Source organism: Drosophila serrata, unplaced genomic scaffold, assembly GCF_035046125.1.
Source record: "Drosophila serrata isolate PLE 108 unplaced genomic scaffold, ASM3504612v1 contig_184, whole genome shotgun sequence".
Classification (NCBI taxonomy): domain Eukaryota; kingdom Metazoa; phylum Arthropoda; class Insecta; order Diptera; family Drosophilidae; genus Drosophila; species Drosophila serrata.
Window position 1 is genome coordinate 7602972 of NW_028257082.1, and position 25219 is coordinate 7628190.

A 25219-nucleotide genomic window follows, 5' to 3' on the forward strand; every position below is an offset into this window, starting at 1 on the left:
ATAACTTTACTGGTTTTCAACAGATTTTTATCAAATTTAATATATTGTAATTTTAGATTAATCAGGAATTTTGTGTACAATTTTATGAAAATTGGACGACTATATCATATAGCTGTCATACAAAAGATCGTTTCTTGTTTATCAAATAATAAATTAAAATAATTTAAAAATTCCGTTCAATGTACGAAAAGTACTTAAAATCAAATGCAACCAACTTTTAGGACCAAGTTTCCCTTTTTAATATATAGCCACAAGGATATAACAAATTTTATGATCCTTTTAGGCCCTCAGCTTAACGCCCACAATTTGCATAGTTTTAATTCCAAACTCGGTTGGTTGTTAACTTACAAAACATGGCAAATCACATGCCACATAAACCAGAATTGTTTGAAGAACTTGTGGCCCTAAATTTCTGCATCATTTGATGACCAGGCTGACGACTGACAGGGTGGTCAAGTACGGAGCACGCCTATGGCCATTAGGCTGGCACCCGGAGTAATAAAAAAAAATAGCAAAAGGCAATTACCAGATATGGAGAACATTATTCACACAATGTAACGCACGTAATTAGTTGCATATAACTTTGGGGCCTGGAGCTGCTTCGTAAAACTTTCAGCGCGGCTTCAAATTAGATGAATGTTGAATGCTTTTTTATTGGCAGCTACATAGCTGCAGCCATGACTGGCCCCATGCAAAACGAGTCGGTCCAGGATCGAGTCTCATGTGGAGGAGTGTGTGCGAGTGTGTGTTCTAGTCTGCCACAATATTTGCTTAAAAATGAGGCAATGGCAAAGGCAGTGGCAAAGTGGAATTAAAGCGAAAAGTTTGCGAGATGCTGGCGGGGATAACTAAGCAAACGCTTTGCGGTTCCCGCCCGGCTCTGTTCTGTCTTGTTTTATGGCCGAAGTTTTCGAGTTTGCCGACGGCTTCTTCAAGTTTTTGGGGTTTTTGCAGCTTGGCTGCTTCGTTTGGGTTTTCCTGTCTTCGGTCTTGTCAACGCTGCGTATGCGTAATGCCTGGTATGCCAACGTTGCGTATGCGTAATCTAGCAAATGTCATAAAGCGAAGCAAAAGCTGGACAACATTTCTATTCCTATTTCTATTCCTATTTTTGTGTCTCCTAAACTCTTGTTTTGTTTTGTTCACAGCAGCAGCCTTATCAATCAATTCACCCACACAAATACACCCTCTATCCCTATACATATGTACACATATAGAGTATAGTATCTGAAGCTCAGGGCAGAGGTCATAAAGAAACTTTGGCGCCGCGACCGCCAGACGCCACCAGAAGCATTAAATTTTCTCTCGGCAGACGCAAAGAGCAAAGGAAAAAAAAAAGAACTGAGAAAATAACAACGAAAAAGCGAATAAAATAAAAATGTAGGATGTGCGGGATGTGCGGGATGTTTGGGGATTTTTCTTTTTTTTGAGGTCTTGGGTCTTAAGGGGGAAAATGTAGGCGAATAGGAGAATAACAGCAATGACGACGATACAATGATAATGCCAAGAACAATAAGACGAAAGGAGCAGGCGGCAGGCAGCCGCCAAGAGAATGCTGAGCATTAACAATTTGGCACAATGGCAAACTGTCGCACACGACTTTTCCTTCATTCTTTCCCCTTCTGCGTTTTTCCGCCTTCGCACCCATCGCTTTTCCATGGCTGCGAGATGCGTTTTGCGATAAGCACGAAGCGATAACATTTGAAGACAGAGTGTGTGTGTGTGTGGGTGTGTTTTTTTGGGGTGTGACAAGTGTTTTCCCTGGTGTATGCGCTGCTGCCTTTCTAGAGAAATTTTGTGGAAATTCCAAGCCTCAACGTTCAATCATCAGTCCTACATGAGGCCTAGTGACAAATGGATAATTGTGAACTTGTCTTGAAGTACGATTGTATTTTCAAATAATGATTTATTTGAATTCTTTAGAGATTAGGTGAGATCTGTAAAATATATGACATAATTTTTGATTGCATAAAATCATTACTTAAATAAATATAAACAAGTTTTTAAGGCTAAAAATAATTAAATTTAAAAAAGAGAAATCCGTTGGGTTATAATGATCAACAAACATAAATAAGAGGATATTTAAACAATTATTTACTTACAGCCGCAACGGCTGTATTTCTGTATTTCTCTATTTCTAACTCTCTGCCTCGCTCTCTCAATTTCTCTGACTCTCACTCTCTGTGCATCTCTAAGTGCAGCTCTGCCATTCACTGCCTATCTCTAGTGATATCTCTTACTCTCTCGCTCTCACTTTCTCTTTTCTCTCAACTCGGGGACTATAAATAGAGGCAATACCTTCGCGCGCGCCTCAGTCTGTCCGAGGGGTACCTAGTGTTTACATCTCCAGTGATTGTGGCAATGATAGTGATAGTGCACTTCGACTATAAAAATATCACCCAACCAATGGATAACCAGGAAGAAGCTCATTTCGATGACACAGCTATAAGCCCAATTGAAGTCACCAAGAATGTAACTAACTTTACTCTGGATGGAATTAAGTAATGACGTGTCTCTTCTGCTGCGGTAAGTCTTAACCATTACTAATATATTTTATATATAAGAGCTATATGAGGGATTAGAATCAGTTGTGCTAGCTATGCATTTATTTTCCAGTAAATTCCCTTAATACCATGGACCTCATTACTTAATTTTAATTTAAGGGATACAGCCATTTGTATTAAAAATATTTTCTCAAGGTTAACAGCTAATTATAAATTATTTACGAATTTGACTGACTTTGGCGGGAACTTTTGCTACATTAATATAAAGTTGCAAGGTATTATAATTTCATTCAGTAGCTTAGAAATCAGTGAAGGAATCATTTCCTACCCTATAAATCATATATATTCTTGATCAGCATGAAAAGCCGAATCAATCTAGTAATGTCAGACCAATATTTTTTTTTTCAAAAATTTAAAAATTTTATAAGGGGTTACATTGTTAAAATCTTCAAAAATTGATAAAAATTTCAAATTTTTACATTTTAAAACTCTATAAACAGATTTGTTAACCTTATAAAAACTAGCACAGAATAGCTACCCGAATTAAAATTAAGGCATTTTTGGCTTAGTTATGATAATTGAAAAACTTGGATTTACGCAAAAAATTAGCATATAAAAGTATACGTTTTTTAAACACACTTTGTCTTCTCCAGTTACCTTTCTTTTTAGTCTTTTTTGTTGTTTTATAATATAAACTACTTTTAGAGAGACAAAAAAGATTGTTTTTGTTAAACCTCAAACAAATATGTGCATTTCAATTAGTTTTTAAAGGACTTTATGCCAGATTCAGATAAATCAAATTAATTTGTGTGTGAGTTTTTCCTGTTCCATAAGGATGTTCAAGTTGCAAGATGCTTTTTGAGGGAAATTCATGCCGCCCATTTTTGGGGGCAGACAATAGACAAGGACAATAACGATGCTAAAAATGCTCATATTCTGAAACTATGTAATTGAATCGGCCAACATTGTTTGCCTTGGTCCTTGTAGTCAAATATCTTTGTCCCATCTGACTCTGCTCTCCTTTGCTTATCGTTTGCCTGTATATAAATAAGAACAACCAGTTTTCCCAGTCGCCTCCCCCTTGGCCGCCGCCTGTCTCGGGAAAGCGTTGTTAACGTCTCTTGAATTCGGTGTAAGCAAGTTTGCCCCATAAGGAAAACAAGAAGGAAAAGCATAATTTGGAGAGTGCTTCAAGGGAAAGTTTCTTGTGTCGTTGGCAAGTTTTTGAAGACATCCTCTCCAGAAGCCACACACACACCCGCTGGGATGGGTGCGGGGGTAAAATAAACATAATTTTATTTTCGGTTTTTATTTAATGCTTCTCCGCATTACAGCAATTTCAGCAACATTCTCCATGAGCTTGGGAAATTATGCGATGGCAAATCGAGTTTCAGTCCGTGATCGTCCTTGGTGAGTCTTTTGGTTTGGTTGCTCGTGCAGCATTTCTGCAGCAGGATATCATTGTCTAATGCACACTGGGTCCTGGCCAAGCGTGAATTTGCATTTGCTGGCGTTGTCATAAATCGCTTTGGTCCGTGCAGTAACAGCACCAGCTGCTGCCACACACACATTTGTGTGACATTTTTCGGTTTTGCTACCCTGCTATCCTGGCAAAAGGGATGTGGCGGCATGCGGCATGTGGCAGTTGGCAGGAAGCCGTAGGTAAAAAACTTTTAATATTTCTCCGCCGCCAGCTGTTGCCATTCCGCCTGCCTGCTGCCTGCCTGCCAGTTGCATCCGGATGCCGGGATACCCGGGCTCCGCATCCGCCCGCAGATGCACAACACACAGCACAACACAAACAAAATTGCGGGGGGGAAGTCCCGGAGTAGGCCCCTTTGGCCAGGAATCAAAAAAGAATCGCCTGCGCTTATTTATGCCCACGCTGTGAAATTTAATTAGACCCCGCACGACAATTGTAAATATCTAGTGCAGGGCAACGGCTTGGAATGCGGGAGCTTAGAGCTTCCAGCTTGGAGCCCGGAACGGAATGCCAAGTCCTTTTCCGGGGGGGTTAGGAACTGCTGACTTTGGTGCTACATCCGCTCCAACCGCCGTTGACTTAAAACAAACCCAACTGGCCGAAAAAGGACGCGACGTCCTTGACTTCCTTCTCGCCTTTGCCACTTTTCCCCAGCCCGAAAAATATATGTGACTCTGCTATCAAAATAAACTCCTATCTATGGGCTAGGAAAATGATACCTTTTGATATTACACTGAGCTTATAATATTTCTTTTTAGGTTTAATATTACTTAAAAGAGTTTAAAGTTTAGGAAGGTAACTTTTAAAGAAAAGAGTGAAGGATATATAAGTGAAAAATTTTCAAATGACATAAATATTAAAGGAATTAATACGTATAAATAAGTCGTAAGTATCGAAACTATTAAATATCATTATAAGGGATAAAGAATAAGCACTTAAGTTATCTATTTTAATGAACAGATTCTGTATTCTGGATTATGGTTCTGAATGTTAAACTCTTTTTTCCTTTACAGCTTAAAGTAATACGATTATGAAAAGGATCTCTGATACAAAGGATATTATTTTTATTTTCTCTGCACCGCGTTTGTTTCCTTTTTCCGCTGGCTTTAATGAGCATCACCAGCAGGTGAAGGAATGCCGAAAGCGGATGCAGGAGTGGGATGTGACAGGTGATGGTCGGGGATGTTGTTATGCGGAGGTGTGTGGGAGTATAGCATTGGGGCTTAACTTACTTTTTAGCAAATCCGCCAGTGTCGTGAAGTCGTTTATTTCAACTGCGTTTCAAACGTAAATGAAGTTGGCTTTTCGGACCGCCCGCTGGCGGTGTCTGTTACTCTCGCTCTTCAACTTTGGCTTAATTTTCAGGTCCCTGATTCGTCGCCTTTCTCACCTGCCGCTCCTGCTGTTGTTGTTATTTGTTGCTGCAGCCGAAGGATACGCATTAAAATTAAAAAAGGAAAACGAAAGACAGAGGAATCTGGCCAAGACGAGGTGGTGGGGGGAGGGCTTATTCCATGGAATTCTTTTGTTGTTTTTTTCGGTTTTTCGGGTTAGAATTTACAGTGGAAGGGGTAATGGTCTAAAGATAGGACATTCGAGATAACATAATGCGGATTTCCGAGTAAATTCGTGGGACATTTCTGTTGGTTTGGCCCCCAAGGGACAGCCAAATCTCAATTTCGGTAGCTAATTCGCCTTAAGTTTGCCTCGCCTTCGCCCATTTCCACCTTTTACCTGCTATCATCTAGTACCTTGTGCGCTTGCAGGTGTGATAATAAGTACCTAAAAGCCATTTCAAATTCAGCTGACAACAGCTGAGTGTGAGTGCTTTTAGCGCTTTAATTTCTTGGCCTCAAAAAAGTGCAGGCGAGACTGAAATGCAAATGGAGATAATGTGGCTAACTGACATGGCCGTATCAAATCTAATATCCACTGGGCCGTTGCCTGCTGCTATCATAGCGCACTGGCAGATAACAGTAAATAAGGAGTCGTCCTTGGCAGCACGGGGAGCACTTAATAGTTGCCTGGCGTATCCATTAAGTAAACATGACTCGCTAAGCCCAACGGCCGGATGGGTGGTAAATGGCTCTGCTCCTCGTGCCTTGGCCACCGCACTGTCAATGTACATTAGGATTGTTTTCCTTCTCAGCTTGAGATACTCCTTCTCCAAAACAACAAAATAAAGCATAAAGAAAAGAAAACAGAAAATATAAGAAATGAGGGAGTTCTCAGAGTCAAAAAAGGGAAAGAAAAGGGGGGAAAACAAGAGCAACGACTCTCTGTGTTGTTGCGTATAAACGCTGAATATTTAATAAATGCAAACGGAGATGCGATACATCCACACACTGAGAAAGATTTGCCTGATTTTGATCTTGATTTATATATTAAATATATCTTTGTATAACAATATAAAGGATTTCAGACCAAAACTCTTGCTTTAATTATTAAATGCATATTAAACATTCTAGAAAAGAACTCCAAGTTTGTACTTTAATTTAAGCTCTTAACAATATTGAGTAAGGAATAGGAGAAATCTATATTTTACCAAGAGACTTAAATGCTTTTAAAAATATATTTTTATCTGGAATTTCAGCTGCCAAATTTACAATTAATTTTTAGGCGAATTACAACTTATTTAACTGAGATTACTATTTATTAATTTGGTTAGAGTCTTGGGTCTTTTTGGCTGGCTTATTTTAAGGAACACAGACAAAGTTATTATAATATATATTTTATATTTTATAAACTTCCTTCTATGGCCTTAGTTATACTATTAAATTCTTGGTTAATAGGTCTAAAAATAGCATATAAAACAAAGTTTTGCCAGAGAATAGGCTAAGTATATAATATTTTTAAATACTCTTAAGGATACTTCTTCTCAAGACAATCGCTTTACATTATTGTGGCATTATTTATATTCTTTAACGTGCACACCAGGGAGTGTGTTTGCACACACACTAGCACACCTCACCCCGATCTCTCCGTTAAAAAGAAAAGCACAGGAAAATGCTTTTGCTCGAAATCAACTTAAGCATCGCCACACCAGAGAATTGCTTTTGCTCATTCGCTGATGATAACGCGAACTGAAGAGACTTGCAGCTTTTAGGGAGCCCCAAAATGCTTTTGATATTTTATTCATGCCGCTGCTCCCAGGGCTGTCAATTGGTATTAGGACATTATAATTTATTGATGAAGAACAGCAACAACAGCAAGACAACAGGAGCAGCCGGCGGCCTTTTGTAAGCGGTTTATAATTCGCACTCGTGCAGTGAAAGCCAGAACGTCAAGCGCACAATTAACGGGCACCTCTCGAGTTAGCCACAAGCAACTTACACACAGACACACACACTCGCACAGCCGCACACCCGCACACCCTGTCTGCTGCACACACGAACTTTTCAAGCCGCTCCACACGACGTATACGCAATATTCGCATCAATCATCCGCCAGCGCGTCCACTCGCCACGACGCACCAATTTCAACTGACACAACTAGCCATTCTGGATGCTGTCTGAGCCTCGGTTTCGGATACGGACGGAACTCGTTTTCGGAATCAGTTTCGGAGTGGCATGCAACTCGTGGCACTGGGCCACTGGCACACGCGACCAGGACGCAGGCGCCAAGAGAGAGAGCATCCTGATGGCACGGCGTGGCAAAAAGGACCAGAATTAATATGCATAAGCGGTTGCCGATGACGGACCAGCCGTTCATTGATAGATTGTCGTAATGAAATGCAAATTACTTGTCAATAATTGCCGGACAACTAGCTCTTCAGACGACAGAGAGTTAAAGTCCATGGCGATTAATCGAGCTTCAAGAATTGATACTGGAAGATATACATAGTTCAATTCTTTGCTTTAGATCCTGGAAGTTAAATTTCAAAGATTTCTAAAATCCTGATTTCTATATGTCGCTCACCACTGTTCTTTCTGCACAGAGATTTCTTTTTCAGGTTTCACTTATTTTTTAATTAATTCATAAGCTGCAAACGTATATACAGGTCCTCAATTATTGCCAGTCAGATATCAGAATTAATAATTTGAACCTTGCTGGTTGCTGGTTGGTGTCCAATCGTCGAGGAAACGCAATAAAGAAAAATATTTATTTATGCGAATTCCATTCGGGGGGCTCGTAAATCTCTCGACACCATCGCTACCAGTGAAGCTCTATGACCGAATATTTATGACTCTGACTATTACATACTTTATTTTTGTTAATATTCAGCGGAGTTTATTTTGTTAGCGATATAAATTCTGTTTCAGCCAAGTCCCATACAAAGGGAATTTAATTAGAAAGAAAAATAAATTAAGCTATACAATTTACTTTTAGAAAATTACCTCTTTTTGTATAAAACCTCAATATTGTTTTTGGTAAACCAAAGTAAATTACACAGAAATCACAGTTTCAAAACTCCTTTCAAGTCTCAAGAATCTCTTCTCATTTTTGCAATGAAAATTGTAATTTTTCGGCCTCGTCATGACCGCTTAACATGTGGGGATTGTTGCACTTGTAGCCTGTCATATTGTCAACATGTTCCTGTTCCATGTGTGGTACATCTGTGTCGTGGTTTTTGCTCTGCTTGAATTTTCCCGCCAGCGCCTGGAGAACTGGTGTCCTCGTTCCAACGACCATGTGGCCTGTAACAACAATGGTGTAAGTAGAGAGCTCTGAAAATATTTTTCCAAGCTTGATTTGCAGAGACAAACTCTGTTAAAAGGTAATTATACTATACCTCTTGAAGAATAGGGTATATACTATATAAATTTTCTATAGAAAAAGTACTATCTCAATATCCTGAGTCAGATCACATAGTCCTTGATCAGGATAGAGATCATGTACAAACCCAAGCCAGCAAAAGGTTTTTTTTTGTTCCTGAGAAAGCTTCAGCCGAATATCTTTAAGTTTTAAGGCTTCACTTTATCCCAACTTTCACATTTATCAATATATAACCCTCATACACTTCAGTTAACACTTAAATAAGGACTCTTTTATTGTTCACATACATACATATAACAACTTAGGAGGTAGTTTTAGCAGATTATCAAGGGCCCGCCCAATGCTAATCCTAATGCGGATTCTCCTGGCGATTGGGTTCGATGGTGACACGGGCATAGGGACTGCCGGCGCCCACCTTCCGGCGCATGGTGACGCCTCGGTGTGGACGCAATCCCATCACGATCAGGTAAATGCCGGCGGCACTAAGGGCAATCAAGGTAAGCACCACCAAGCCGTAGGCCCAGCGTGGCCAGGAGTCACAGCTGAAGGCATCGGCGCGGGCGGAAGTCACCAGCATGCCGCGGATGCGAGCGGGCTTGTAGCAACGCCCGTTGGTCTGCACCGGGAGCTGCTTCAGCCAGAGCAACTCGCAGTCACACTGCAGCGGCAAACCGTTGAGATCCAGTTCGGTAAGTTGACTAAAAAGCGGCGCCAGCGAGGAATTAAAGGAGCGCAGCATAGTGCCACGAAAGCTAAGTGACCGCAGTGCCCATTTCTTCCCAACAGCTGTCCTGGGGATGTGACCAAAGGCATCAGCATCGAAATGGGTCAACCGGCGGCTATTCTGGAAGCTCAGCGTCTCGAGCAGCTCCAGGGGTGTCAGGGAGTTAGCCACAATGCTCTGCATCAGCGACATATCCTCCACATAGAGCTGGCGAATCTGGGTAAGGTTGGAAGTATCTTCGTGTAGGAGATGCTCCAGCAGGTTGTCACTAATGTCCAGGCGCACCAGCGTCTGTGGAAGCCGCCTGGGCATACGCTGCAGCAGGTTACGGCGCAGGGAGAGCTCTTTCAGGGGCACATCCTCGGGCAGATGAAGTTCGGTCAGGCTGCAGGCATCCAGACGCAGTGCATTCAGTTTCCAATTAATTCCCAATCCGGAGTATAGATCCAGGTTCGTTTCGTTGAAGCGTCGGTTCCAGGATAGGTCCAGGGTGCCAAGCACCAGCATAGGAGCAAATAGCTTGGCCGGCAGCGAGTGTAGGTTGTTGTGGGCCAGGTCGAGCACTTGTAGATGGGGAAGACCCTCAAAGGTGGTTGCCTCCAGCTGGCCAATGCTGTTCCAGCCCAGATAAAGCTCCCTCAAACTGGTGAGCTGCTTGAAGTTGCCGGCCACCAAGCGAGAGATGTTGTTGTGCATTAGGTTTAGTTGGTGCAGGCTGTCGCTGGTGAAGATCGGTGCAGAATCGAGGGCATTCCAGGACAGATCCAGTGTGTCAATGTAGAGGGGCAGCAGCTGGCTGAGCTCGGCCACCCGGTAATCCTTGTAGCTGCAATCGATGCGAAGGGCACGCATGCCCCAGGGCGAGGCACTTACATTGCTGCACTCGCAGGAGCGACGCGAGTTCCGAGCGGATTCCGGGTAACAAAAGCGATCCGTCTCCTCCACAGCGTCGATATTCTCCGTACGACCAAGTCCGGTCAACTGCAGCAGCAGCAGTAGCAGCAGCGGGGCAAAGGTCACTCCCCGCCTTGTCATTTCTAAACTTGCCATGGTAAAGATTCTCGTTGCACTGAATAGCTACAAAGAGGATGATGAGTGGCTTCCACTTCCATATCTTATCGCATGGCGGAAAAGCTCGCCAGCACTCTGACTCGATTTTTCCAATAAATTTTATCAGCAAAATACTTTGGTCTTGCCCTGATAGAGTTAGTCATTGGAGAACATTTGGTTACGGCCATGGTAAACAGAGACTGCTGCGATGAGCAAAAGCCCAAGCCGATTTTTAATTCCATATCTTATCGCGGGAATGGAAGCTTTGCCCCTTATCACGCTCTCTGTCTCTTTCTATTAATATGAGTGTCTCCTTCCACCAAAGCGAAAGCTTTTCTGTTATCTACCGATATCTAGTATTTCATTAATCATTTCCAACACTCCCCGAGGCGGCGGGTTAAGTCGGGGACATGGATTCACAATATTGATGGATCTCTCTATAAAGCCTCCAATTTCACACTCCGAAAAATGGCGGCCAAATCACATTCGTTTCAAAAGTCACGACTAATCCCGCCTGGATGGGGGACTTATCTAGCTCATTGCATCGCAGAGTCAAGCCTTGGGTTCAAATTGTAATTACACTTAATGCGTTTGACTGGGGGATTTTCTATTGAATCCAGGATATGTTTTGGAGGCTAACCATCTCCAGCGCCAAGGATTTCTCTTGTGGTTCTTATGCCGCTTAATTGCTGCTGATTTTAAAAAAGGTGGTTTGGGTTTGAGGGTGAGGAGAATTTTTAAATTTAAAAGGGAAAGGAGTGCAGGTATTCATTCAAGGATATAATTATACATTATACAATTTAAAACATTTTATAAGCGTTTAAACCAACCAAAGTTCTATCTATGTAAATAATATATATCTATAATCATATTGTATATTTACAGTTTTATATTTACAGCTTACAACAAAGATAGAGAAGACTCTCTTCACATTGCATAACTTTTCTATCTTTAAGATATCTTTATTCATTTAAGCTCTACTTCTCTGAGTTCTTATTGCAGAATCTATTTTGCTTTGTTTTTCTATGAAATCAAGTTAATATATAATAGTATAAAATCATCATAGAACTATCTAACATCTAGAGCTCTAGCAGTTCCTTAGAAAGTATCCTCTAGTCGAGTATTTTATATTTTTGTCGCGCTACAGCGAACTTTATGGTGGTCTCTTTACGTTTGCAATTGCTTTTACTACTCGCACAATTCGCAGTGCCTTCGGGCGATAGAACTCTTCTTTGTGTCAATGGAAAATTGATGAGGCTTACATAAGTGCACAGCGCCTCCCTCTCCCCCTCCGGCACAGGCATAGGCATTTGCATAAATTAAGGACTTTCAAAAAGTCGGAGGCCCCCCCAGACGAGTTTTCCTTCTTGACTTTTCCACAATCGAGTGGGAAAAGCCAACACATGTAAGGCATTTAATGAGCTGTGCGTGAGAGTGTGCGTGTGTGGGTGCTTAAATTTATTGAAAATGCCAGGCACATGCTGGTGTTTCCGCCCCTCAAGTCATTATTACAAGCAAAAATGTATTTTTAACTAAAAACTCATTAATTACACTGAAAATTGGGCATAGGTGTCTGTGTCTGTGTGTGTGTGGAATAATTACGGCATTACAAACAATTTAATTAAAGCCCAATTTTCGCACATCTGCAATAATGGAATTGTTAATTAATAGGCCGAATCAAAAGCGCCCAAACCCATCAATTGTCGAAAGGGGATATTCCAAAGGGTATGTATTCATATATGAATCATGTTAAAAACAGGCCTCGCTTCTCCTGTTTTGGTCAGGAATTGAAAAACAAAATCCTCTCTAAACGTGCCAAACATGGCCAACGCCAGGTCCTGCAGCAGTCGCCCAGGCAGAATATTTATGAAAGTTTTAATATTAAATGGTTTTCTGATGCCATTCGCGGTGCCCACAGGGAGGGAGAGTGAGGAAAAGAGACAGGCTTAAACGAGGCGAAAGAGACAGACAGCCAGGGCTGGCAATCAATGGCAGAAATGCAATTTCCCGCACAGGATATGCAATCATTAAAAGCGCTTGATTATCCACAGCGAGCGGCATTGTCCTGCGCCCTCGCAGGCCATAATGATGCTCCAACTGTCACAGTACGTTCCATGTATATATATCTATATATATTTATATGTAGGTCCCAGTGCGACAGTTTATGGCGTCCTAATTGAATCGCTTGTCATGCATTTGTCTAATAATGGCGCATTAATTTGCCGTAATGTGGGGCCAGCTTCCGTTTCCCGGAAATCATCAGTGCAGCGTGTCCTGGACGTGACTGTTAGAGAGAGAGAGAGAGAGAGAGAGAGAGAGTCCTTTCCTCCTGCTATGTATGCTAAATATCTCTGTCATGCCCTTTTAACTCGCCGGGCAAGTATGCAGGATTCACCCCAGAACACACTCGCACCCAGCACTTTCACATTTCTAATTGCCTTTGAAAGCGCTTCTGTCACGCAATTTAAAACTCGTAATTCCGCCAGACTGGGGCCTAAATTCATTAGACGGGCTTTAAGAGCTCACATTAACCCAAACACACACCGAGAGAGACATACACACACATTGCTCAGTTGCGGTTGCCATTGGGATATCATTCTCTTTCGCTGCGCTCAATTTAATCGACAAATTTAAAGAAAATTATTGTCTCTAATGGGCAGACGTGCCCACAGAATGCGACCTTTAACCGCAGGCTATATAGGAGGCGGAGTCGGAGGCTATTGGCTTTCCCTTTTTGGCTTTTAGATCCCCAGCAGCTGATAACAGTTGAATAATGAACAAATAATGGCTGGCACAACCTTCTTGTCTGCTCAAATATTAAGTATACGCCGGGGAGTCCGTCGAGCGAGCAAGCGAGCGAATGAGCCGAGAAATGTGTTGTAAGAACTCCATTGGAATAATAGATGAAGAATGGTTGTAATCCTGAATTGTACAAGCCCAATAATCCGTAACATAGCTCAAAATGGCCGAGTCTCCTTCCGCTGGTCACAGAGGATAATGTTAATTAGGGCAAAAATGTGCAGAATTTGGGATTTGCTTCATTGCATTAAGCATACATTGGGTTTAATTTCATTTTGTGCAGGATAATGCCATTAATTAGCAAAATGATATAGCAGATTTGCTACTCAAAATAAACATAATAGTGTTTGGAAAGGAGAATTTCTGTATGGAATAATCAAGTTGCTGCTTAATAAAGGTAATTCACTCAAGGATAACGAGGATTTGAGGTAACTCAATGAAGATTGTTTTGTTTTCTAATTAAATTAATTAATTGAAGATGTTTTTGGTAGGTTAATAACTATAACAAGTCATGCATTTTGTACATTTTACAGTGGTTTTCTTCATTAGGAGAAGAAATTACACCAAGTATCTGGCATATGCCTTAAAATAATCATAGAATAAATCCCAAAATTCAACCTCTTACTTTTCATCCTTTCGAGAATGTAAATTTCTGTTTTGAATAATCATTTTGCACTTGTTATCCTTTGGTCTGTGGTTCCTGCCAGCTGCCCTTAAAGAGAGTGTACACATTTAAAGCCCTACTCCAATTTGGTTTCTTGGAAAAAAGGCAATTTGCAGGCAGCACAACATTTGTTGCTTCAATGCCAACATGCAAAGGCCGGAGTTTCATTTTTGAGAGTGTTGTGGCTGGTCGGGCTTTGTTGGCTCTCCGGACGCAGGAGCAGGAGCAGGAACAGGAGCAGGATCCTCGGTCAACAGTGGCACAGTGGCTGGTGCTGCTGTTGCTGTTGCAGTTGCCCCTCGTTGTAATTTGATTTGTTTTGGCCGATTGCTACTGCGACTACATTGTTTCACAGCCGGTTGATACTTTTGGCTGCACTAATTAATTTTCACTCGCCAAACAAAAGGAGGAACTGATGCCCCAGGGAGATGCCCGAAATGCCCCCAGATTGCATTGTCTTCGACCAGGCCATAAATGTCAGCTGGGGGCTGCATTTCCCAATTCAATCCAGCTGTCAATTTGAGTTACTCCTCTACAGATACTATATAGAAGAAACTCGTTCGGGGAAAGCCAAAACCGAAGCTGAAGATTTATTGCCTGTTGCCAAAAGCCCACAAAATTAATGTACTTCACAGTTGAGTTTAGCAGCTGCCCCGGGGTTCTGCTTCAGGTCCTGTGAGTCCTCTCTGTGTGTGTGCTTAGGCATGTGTGCCTGTGTGTGTGCGACGACCTCTCTCTCTGTGTGTGCTTTGGCCCTAATGAAGTTGTTAATGCGAGTGCTGTCCTGCCAATTCCTTCGTCGCGATGCTACTTGCCCCCTGTCCTGTGTCCTGAGTACACACGAAAATCTAATAAGACGCTTACGTCTCTTGCTGTTTGGGCTGTTTCGGTTTGTGTGTTTGAGCCCAGAGGCTTTCACACCCTTTCGAGGTCAAGTGGGGCCCCTCCCTGGCTCTTACATAAGCCATTAGCCATCGCAAAATGGCAGCCCGTGACAGTCATCGTGGCCTGTCCGTTCCTCTGTTCTTTCAAATTTTATTGCTTAGCTTTTTTTATGGTCAGCGTCTCCAATTTATATATGAGTCGAGTCGAGTCGAGTCGAACTCCCGGCTAGTTCTTCATCTTTTGCTTGGCCAGCATTTATTTTTATGCCCCTTGTCCTTGATTGGATCGTAAACTTAAGTTTCAGTGTGCCAAGAGTCCTTGGCAATAATCAGTCGAGGGGTGAAAGAGTTGCGCCATCAGCGTTTCATGAAAGTCCACTAAGGAAAGCACATAAAATAACATATATTTCGATTTAAAAGCTATGAAACATTGTTAAGATATAGTGTGTATAAAAGGGGTTTATAAGTGTACAATTAACTATTAATCTTAGTTACAAAGTAAAGAAAACAAGGAGTTAATAAAAGGCAAATAAGTATTGTTTTTGAATTACTTGAATTACTTTCATTTTGGTTTGCTTTCTCATATTTCTTTCACTGCAGTTTCAGTTTCTCTCTCTTAACTCTCGCTTTTTTTCGTGTTTGCCAAGAAAGACACGAAATGAAAGCCAGACAAACTGCAGCAAACTGCAGTTCGGGGCAAATAAATTAATCTTTCATTTATAGCAGAGACTGGGGACCGGAGACTGCGACGACTACGCATTGAGCGCTCGCTTAATTAGATGAAGTGAAAGTGGGCGATGCCAGCGGAGACAATTGCAACTGTCAACCCGTAAGAGAACTGGGTCAATTGCCTGGCTGGCTGGCAGGATGAATCTGAATCTAGTGGATAATGGACGTGCCAGGGCATATTTTAAGGCGAGACAATGCACGCGGGGCAGCCAGAAGAAGGAGGATGGAGGATGGAGGAAATCTGGCAGCTGGCAATAAGTGCAGGCTAATTTAATTACCAGCTCAAAGTCTGAAGTCCTCGAGATAACAAAAGCGAGAGATGCAGCCCAAAGTCGGGGGCAATCAAGTACCTGAACCTGTCCCAGGACACCACCTCCACACACACGCACTCGTGAGCCGAAGGATGTGTGTAATTGACAGCGCCAAAGCACACTTGACAGGCTCTCCTCTCACACACACGCAGACACCTATAAAGCGCGCACACACACATACGCATGGCCCCGGGAAGTAGGCAACACTCTTGTTTGAAGCCGGGGCCAAATGAATATTAAGCGGGGCTCGTATGAAATGATTTTCGTAATTTAATTGAAACGTCAACATTCAGTGCACTCCTCCGGCCTTAATTATATTATGAGTATGGCGCTACGCCACTCTGGCATTGGTTATCCCCAAGGCAATTTTCGATAATTGAAATTTTATGACCCCGTCCCAGGGATTCTTTTGCTTTTCGCTTTGTCATGCCACGCCCCGTCCAGACACCCCCCCTGAACATATGAAATTGCGCAGGAAGCAAACGAAAAACTGTCAATAAAAGTGACATCAAGCCAAGGACTAAGAGCATTCGCCTGATAATTTATGTGTAGCGCCCACAGATTTCGCCCTGTCTGTGTGTCCCTCGCTCGGTATGGTATAATGCCCCCTCGAATAATGTTTAATGCACAAGCAGCCAAGATATAGAGTCACTTAAGATACACGCACCCAGGAGAGAGTGTTTCTTGTATCTTGTACCTGGGCCCAAGCACACACATATAACATATATCACATACATCAAGTTCAAGAGCCAAGGACACGCCACGCCTCATTGAATGACTGAAGAATTTCATGGGGTTGGGTATTTTAGCCAGGTAAATTTATGCAGCACTTGTTATTGCCATTGTTGTTGCTCCTTCGCCTGATATTGAAACTCCGGCGTCATAAATATTTTTATGTTCTCCAGTAGCCGCCACAGCCTCTGTTCCTGCTTTTACTGCATTTGACAGATCTCCTCCACCTGTCGCCTCTAGATTTGTCATAAACAGACACAGAAGCCTCATGCTGCTGCAGGATAAAAAATAAAATAAAACACATAAATCCCCACATACGTCACCGGCAAGTTTTCAAATTGACCAAAAGGCAAAAAACAGAAAAAAGTTCGTGTTTCACTCTCCGTTTTTTATGATGCATTTAAAACTTTTGATTATGCCGCAAAGAGCGGTAGATGTCGGCGTATGTAACTTATTTAATTTCCTCCCAACAGCCCGCTCCTGCTAGCCGAAAAGTTCATTTAAAGTTTTGTTGCAACCATAAATTCCTAGGCCGAAACCTAAAATATAAACAGCCCAGCCAAGTGGAGCGAGTGTATATGTGCGAGTGTATCCGGTAGAAAAAAGTTAGATGCGGTCGTAAATCTGGCATTTGTCAGTTGCTGCCGACTGGATGCTGTGCCCCATACCAAAAAGCACTGAGAGAAAATGGGAGGGATAGAGCAGGTATTTATGGGTGCACTGATAGAAATTTGCATCTATTTTTGGATGCAAACTAACTATTGTGAGGGGGTTCAAGTAGAAATAGTGTTAAATACAAAAGAAACCTTAGCCAGGTTTTGTTTGCAATTAAATAAGAAAGATTCTTTAAACTAACATTTAATATGTTAACTAAACTAGTTAATTAAAATTTGTAAGCTTGAATTAAGATTAAGATATATAAGTCCCAAAAGAAGATAAATCTTAAATTCTGTTCAAGAGTGAGCTTCCGTAATCCCCAACATCTCCCTGATATTTTCGACATAAAGCCCGCCCTTAATTTCTTTCCCTGCTAGAAGGGAAAACCTCCATACATTTCCAATTTTCCCACAGTGCCTGGCGGAAAACGTGCAACTCAGTCGTCCTCTAATTGGCCTTTTTATGCACACAGGCACACTCGACATCATTTCCATTTCCAGGGCCATTTCCGTGCCAAAGCAGTTTATCACTCTAACTATGCACATTCAGTGGATCCTCCTCCTGCCATATCCTCTCCTTACTCTCCTCCCCCTGCCCCATGTTGCACCATTTCGATTCAATATTACTCATACGTACTGTATGCCGGCTGCCTTCTGGGCCCAGCGATTGCCGTCGGGCTAACGAAGCCCTTGAAATGGAAGGGGAAGGGGCGCCACTAGCATTGCAAACAAAACTGCAGGCGGGTGTCGGGTGTCCAGCTTTCCCAGCTTTTTGCCAACTGCAACAAAGTGCTAATCTGGAGGGCATGGGGATCCGGGGCGCAGGAGCTGCTGCTCCTTCGCCGCTTAATCGCCATGTGCGACAGGCTTAACTTGTCGGCTTTGAGTGTCAGCGCTGAGCCTCGTTTAGCCTTTGAGTGCCGAGGGGGATGGGTTGGGTTGGGTTGGGTTTCGGGGCTAGGAGGTGCACTGGGTCTGGTTATGGCGGGATGGAGATGTGCCCTGATGCGTAACTCGGCTGACATGTTATTAGTTTCATCAGCGAAAGAGCCGCCGCCGGGGAGGAGCTGGAGGAGCAGGAGGAGGAGGCTGAGGCTCGTCGAAACTTGTTCCACGTTTCCATTCCATTAATTGAGTCCTGGGGCAGTCGTGGCACTTGGAGGACACGACGCGACTCCACAGATAATCCAGTCTTGTTCCGCCTTGGGCTGCTGATTTATTTAACCGATTATTTACCAATTTTCTTTAGTTGCTGATTAAGGAAATATATCATTTAATTGCAGCCATTGATTTATGGAGGATTTTCTTCATTATAATTTTATAATCTTACATTTAATTCTAATTCAGAAGCTTGTAACGCAGTGAAGGAGTCATTATGAGTTTTTTTATTTATGATTTGTCCAAAAAATATCAGTCAATATTGATTCAAAAAATAAGAATATTTTAAGCTTAGTTGTGATCGATTTCCGATTCTATCCTATTATTAAATTGTTAGTTTCAAGGGTATATTAAATTCGTCTCATGTTTTTATTTAACCTCTGACATTCTTTAATTAATATTTAGTCTTGAAAAAAGTATGATTTATTTATTCTATAATGAAATTTCATATGATTAATGTATTAAAATAACACAATAAATCTGTCTTACGTTGAAAGATTTGATTTATTGATTTCATTAATTAATTATTTGGCATACTTATCTCAACCATTGCTTCCGAAATCTTGACTATTATTCAGAATATATATTTTACTGGCTATAAACAAAATGTCCTTTGGAATCCCCATTCGGAGTTTGATTTAATTTCCTTCTTCAATTTATCCATAAACCTTTTATAGAGCAACTCTCTCAATTTCAGTGCCATATTTATTGGAAATTCCTTGGCCATCAGCCCTCAGCCCTCAGTCGTTCCAAGCACAATTGAACAATAATGCGACAGCCTCATTAAATGCTCTTACCAACGTTGGCGGCAAACAAAGACAGGACGAAGGCAAACACAGGACATGGACATTGGCAGGCCGTGGAGGGTAAGGTCGAACTTTGCTTTGCTTTGGTTGTTTAGAGCTGCTTTCGCCTTCATTGTTCGACAATAAAAAGCTGTTGTTCATTTTTATGGAGTAACGCCTTGTGCCCGCCGTCGCCTTATCCCTTCCTCTCCTGCTTCCCGCTTCCATCCTGCCAGATCCTTTCTGGTCCTGCCGGAATGGAGCCAAGTCGGCAGACGTCGTCATTGTCCCGGTGTTGTCGCCTTGCCATTATTATTGTGAGAGACGACACAAAAACAAGAGGGAAACAGCGGCAACAACAAGGCACTTGGCCTAATGCACTGGAGAAAATAATGTATACTTAATATTTGATGATTAATTTGAAGTATACAAAACAAAGCTTAATAAATGGAATTCATTTTAATATTATAAAAGTGTGTACCCAACCTACGAGCACTTACCATAAATGTTTCAAGTTCTATTCAAAATCTGTTTGCCGAAGTGAATATTGATGTTTAAATATATTTTCTAAATTATTTTGAATCTCATTCTTTTTAAAAAATTAATTAAAAATACATTTTTTCATATTGATCTATCACCATTCAGGTTTTTAATATCTCTTAATCCTCCTTTTTATATCCTTATTTTCCCTGAGTGTGTCTTGAGCCGCCATTGAAGTGCGTGTATGTGTGGGTGATGTTGTTGTTCTTGTAAGTCTTAGTGTGTGTTTGTGTGGGTGGATGACGCACATAATGAGTCTGCGTGGCAAGTACAAAAGTTTATAAATATGATGGAATAATTAAAACTTGGCGCCAATTTGAAGGCCCTCCGCCGAGCCAGCCGAAGGTGGCCAAAAAGGCTGTCAGCAACAAAAGGCGAAGGAAAAAACAAGGGGGAAACCCAGGGAAATCCCCCGCGGCCACGCCCCCTTTTTTTGGCATTGTTTTTGGCCTTTGGCACCGCTTGCCCTTTGGGACTTTTCTGTGTGTATGTGTGTGTGTGTGTTTCCTTTGAGCCTGGCCACAATTTCTTCTCTTTTTTTTGTTTTTTGCTTGTTCTTCAGCAAGGATGTGAGAATTTGTATGCTTTATGTTTTGCAGATGCTTAGAAAAGTTGTTGTTTTCGTTTTTGTTTTGTTTTTCTTTGGTGTGCTTTAACTTTGTTTAGCAGCAGCTACCTTTTCCATTTTCCATTTCCCATTTTCCTTCCCAAGTGTTAATTATGCAACATTAATTAAGAGCCAATGTGGATGGATATGATGTGACTTTAAGCAGGCCTCACAATGATTGTTTAAAGATGGCTCTAAAATCGTCGCAACGCCTTCGTCGAGTGTTGCATTCAAAGGCAGTCACCATAATTATGTGCACATATAAGTATATGAAAAGCCTTGCCGGTGACTACCAAGCAGGCCACTCAGCCGGGGTTTATTTGCAGAGTCACTAGGAGACACATACACTCCGAGATACGGAGACACATCCGGAAATGCGCTGCGACTTGGCATTTGGTTCAATGAACCTCAATGACAGCCCGGGTCTGAAAGGCATCGCAGCTCTCCAAGGCAGCCGCTCCAGAAATTCTACAAGCTCCAGCAGGCTCCCATCCGCTTCAGCAGCTCCACAGATTCCCTGCAATCTGCTAAACTTTAAGTCCAACTTGACGCTGGGGGCAATAAAAACGTAAAACGTAGAAAAGTTCGCCACGGCGAAAGAGTTACGGGTTTCTTATTTTTTTTCTTCTTTTTGGAGGGGCAACGTGAAACATATTTTGCACTCGTCGGACGTCGTAACACATGTTCAGCTCAGCTCGTTTAATGGGCACCAAGGTGAGCTGAGCTCTTCAATTTGTTTGAATTTGTTTTTGGTCTGGGGAAAAGTTTACAAAAATAATCCCAATCCCAGGCACACCGAAAAGAAAACATGGAGTAAGCTGCCAAGAACTTGTCCTGTCTTCCCTGTGTGTGTGTGTGTGTGTGTGTTGTATCTATGCTGTAAATCCTTTTTCTTCGAAATTGTTGCTGCCTGGAATATATATATATAGGTTTATATACATGTTATATGTTGTGTGACATGGCCAGGCGTGCCATGATGAATGAGGGAGGCTCGCTTTCGGAATTTGGCCCTTTTGAGAAATGCAACCCTCTGTTAGACATGTCAATTTCCAGCCTGATGCATCGCACAAAAAAGGCTAAAGCTGGAGCAGGAGCAGCCTTGCGGGGGGCAGGTGACACGGTGGGTTCAAGGGGAACAGGCGGAATTGCGTGGCTGAAAAGCCAAAGACTTTCATCCAATTTGCAAAAGTGGAATACGCATACGCCCCGTGGTCTTCAAAAAGTTCGATGCGACACGTGAACGTACACTCAAAATCGAAGTAACTTGCACAGAGAGAAATCGGTATACGATAAAGGTTTGTTGTTTAAATTTAGAATAATCATGGAAATTAAGGATAACTTTTAATAGAAATTTTAGGAACTAATATGACATTAGCCAAGGTTTATTTAAGCCTAGAAAAAGGCTACTATTATTGTACTTCACTTGTTCTACAAATTCATTTCAAGATTATTATATGATATTTAAGCTTTCCAGACAATTCTTTTTTGGTTTTTCTGTCTGTAAATTAGATCAATCTTAAGAGTAAGATTAGTTTACATACTGTATGCTCCTTATCTTCCGGAATCTATTCTTTCTCTCAGTGTTTCTCACTCTAAAAGGATGGGAGGACATGTGTTGCCAACGTGCCTGCCGGCAAGTCAAACATTACGACATTACGCGCTTTCCAATTCACCTGTGAAAATCATTTTCTTCGTTTCCACGTAAAAATAAAGGAAAACAAGAATGAAGGTACGACAAAAATAAAAACAAAAAGTCGGCTCAAAGTCAGAGGTGGAATTTTTAGCGAATTTGCCTTGTCAAATGTTGAAGGCGACGTGACAAGCATTAGCTACAGCTACAACCTACAGAGAACAACCTACAACCTGTGCTTGCTCCATAATGTCGATGTCGCTGCATGTCTTCATGCCGGACCCAGAGGTGGAAGAGGAATGGAGGCTGGATGCTGGATGCTGGAGGCTGGAGGATTGTGTCCCGGGGAGAATTTCGCCGTGTATGTAGTTTGGCATATCATTTCGTCGCCAATTTGAAAATCGTTGATATGCATGCGAGACAGACGACCTCCAGAGTGAGGTGTAAACACAGAGGAGACGTGCGTGCCTGGGTGCGGGTTAAGGGGGTTGCCAATCAAATCACCTGCCACCATCTACACCTACACATTGCAGGTATGTATGTTGCCCTCTCAAGAGCAAAGAGCTTTCTCCTGTTTTTTGATAGCCACAAAGACCTCAACACAAATACAAAAAAACTCAGCTGACTAACCCCATAAAAGTCTTTAAAATCAAATATTTGCAGGCAAAGGGCTGCAATATGCAAATGCAAATTCAAATGGAAATGGAAATCAAATATTCGGAATTAAATGCGTGAGCGTTTGCTCGCCCAAAAGTCGAGTAGTTTGTTGAATCAGGAATTACGGCAAATAAAACTACAATTGGTTCGCATTTACATTTCATTGAGTAAATTGCACAATTGCAAATGGCATTGCAGTGAAGAGGGGGAAAAGACGGGGATATGGACGACTTGAAATACTCTAAATAAATGGCATAACATTTTCCCCCATTTTCCCCACTCGATCTCGCATGAGAGCACTTGCCTTTTCCCCCCAGATGGAGGATGGCCTGAGAAATCACATAAAAATACAGTCTGTTAGACAGACACTGGGGAAACTCTCTCTGGGCGCTGCTCAAGTTCCTGGATTTTTATGGCCATATATCCGAACTTATGGCTGGCAATGTTCGAATAACAAAACGAATGCGATAACGAAAACGAAAACATTTCGACTTCACTTGATGCTCACAAATTGTTTCACAAATGAACAATTTTAAATTTTCACATTCAATAAATTGCTGCTGCCTGGAAAGTCGACAAATTGCCGAAGAAGAGGAGAGTGGGGAGAGATATTTTCTTTGTTTTCCTTATTGTTGTTTTTTGGGTAAATGAAAAAAGTTTTTTGTCAATTGTGTCGACTTATTATTAGCATTATCACTTTTTATCTAGGCCCCAAATACACTTGTCAAAGAGTAAAAAGGTATTATGACAGGGTAAGGCGATATATATATATATTTATAAAAAATGTGTTATTAAGGGTAAAAGCATATGGTTTGATATGGTTATATTTGAACAAAACAAATTTATATATTTACCAGATTTTAGAGCCAAAATAATCCTTTTACCTGCTTTTATGTTATATTTATAAAAAAGGATATTATACAATACAATACTAAGACAAATAATTCAAAAAAACATACGTTTCAAACTATTATTTTCTACTAAAAAACAAGAGACCCACAAAAATCTGTATTCTATTCTATATCCAACTTTCTCAGCTTTTTGCAATAAAAACCCATTAAATTTGTCACAATCTTGCAGCCCTAAAGTAAAAACACTCCTTGAAGTGAAAGTGTACCTAAAAAGGAACAGAAAAGGATACTAATTTAGGGAAACCGAAGTTTATACACCCTTGCAGCTTGCAATTAAATAAAAGGTTTTAACAGCAAAATCGATCATAACTATTAGTTATTAGGATTTCTAATATGACAATTTTTGTTCACCAATCAAAGTTTAAAAAACGGATAACTAAGTCAAAAAAGCATTAATTTCAATTCGGAGACCATTCCATTGTTAGTTTTTTATGGGTCAACAAATCTGCAAACTCTATTTAAAATTTTAAAAACTACAAAATTTTATCAAATTTTGACAATTTTAACGATGTAACCCCTTATAAAAATTTGAAAAAATTTGTACAATTTTTTTTTCTTCCTAATATATCTAAAACGATTCTCCTGTTGATGCTGATCAAGAATATATATGATTTATGGGGCCGGAAATGGCTCCTTCACTTCCTTAACAAGCTTTTGACTAAATTTATAATACCCTGCATAGGGTATAAAAATGCAAATGACTCTCGATTCCGGTGAAGCGCAAATGGCATCGAAATTGAAAATCAAGATGACTTCTTCTAGGAGAATAGGGCGAGAGCGGCGTCATGAATACAGATACCGGGGGCGACTACAGGTACACCTCGCATCCAGGTGTGTACTCGGATGTGGGTGTGGGTGTGGGTGCGTACGCATGTGTTTGTCTCAGACATTTCGATTACTTTTTGAGTGGTTCCACTAAGGTTTCCCCTTCTTTAGCCCGGGAATTGCTGCATCCGCAAACTTTGGGGTCTCATAAAATATGTAGACCAGTAATACCTGGAAGGGGGGAGGAGAGAGGAATGGACGGGGCACACAAAAGGCAGCGCAAATTACTGAAATATGCATGCGACTCGCCATGGCCATTATCGGGGGCTTCCTTTTTTGGCTTCCGCAGAAGAAGTACGAGTATCGAGGTCCATCGAGGCTACGTGCCGGGAATGCCCAATATATGGCCATTTGCCGGACTGCCCTGGACTTGGGACACTCATTTCGGCCATGTCAATGGCATTCGGTTCGCAGGATGGAGGCATTTGTGGTTTTTGAAACTGCACGCATTTGATTGCGTTATTGAAATTGACTGGGCCATGGCGGTGGCTTCATTACTATAATGTCGAGGGCGGGAGCTGGCCTGGGCCTGGGCGAGAAATTCAATTATAAATGCCTGAAGATTCCCAGGTCTGCCTTGGCTTATGAATATAAATCTGTTGGCTGTGCGGCAACGGCAACGGCAGCTTCGACTTAATTGCCATTGGACTAGGCGCAGGTGAGACGGGGTGGCGGGGGCGGCAGGTTAGTAATTATTTACTTGATGATGTCGCCTTGGGCAAAGTTAAATTAAATGAGGATTATGTGAGCTTTTTAATTAACTTAGAGCCCAGCAGGAGTTTCTGTCTTGCTCAGCTTAAATTTAAATGTTCCGCCTACGACCTAGATCGATAGCAGGCTATCGACGATAACAG

General features: G+C 41.6%; 2 protein-coding genes across 3 annotated transcripts in view; both read right to left on the minus strand.

The window, feature by feature from the left end:
• LOC110178263 (uncharacterized) overlaps positions 1-7474 on the minus strand; it is a 30836-nt gene extending 23362 nt beyond the window's left edge. Inside the window, exons 1-2 of one of the 2 annotated variants that reach the window (XM_020945332.2) lie at positions 7383-7474; positions 5220-5408 (exon numbers count right to left, since the gene is read on the minus strand). The gene's annotated coding sequence lies outside the window, so the exon portion shown is untranslated. Of the gene's footprint in view, positions 1-5219; positions 5409-7320 lie in introns of both variants that reach the window. The other variant, XM_086828719.1, reaches the window with a different exon arrangement.
• A 1473-nt stretch (positions 7475-8947) lies between these two features.
• Positions 8948-10516, minus strand: LOC110178279 (uncharacterized). Its single transcript, XM_020945352.2, has one exon. It carries the CDS (start codon positions 10475-10477, stop codon positions 9053-9055), a length of 1425 nt encoding a protein of 474 aa, XP_020801011.2. The 5' UTR covers positions 10478-10516; the 3' UTR covers positions 8948-9052.
• Between the last annotated feature and the right edge of the window lie 14703 nt (positions 10517-25219).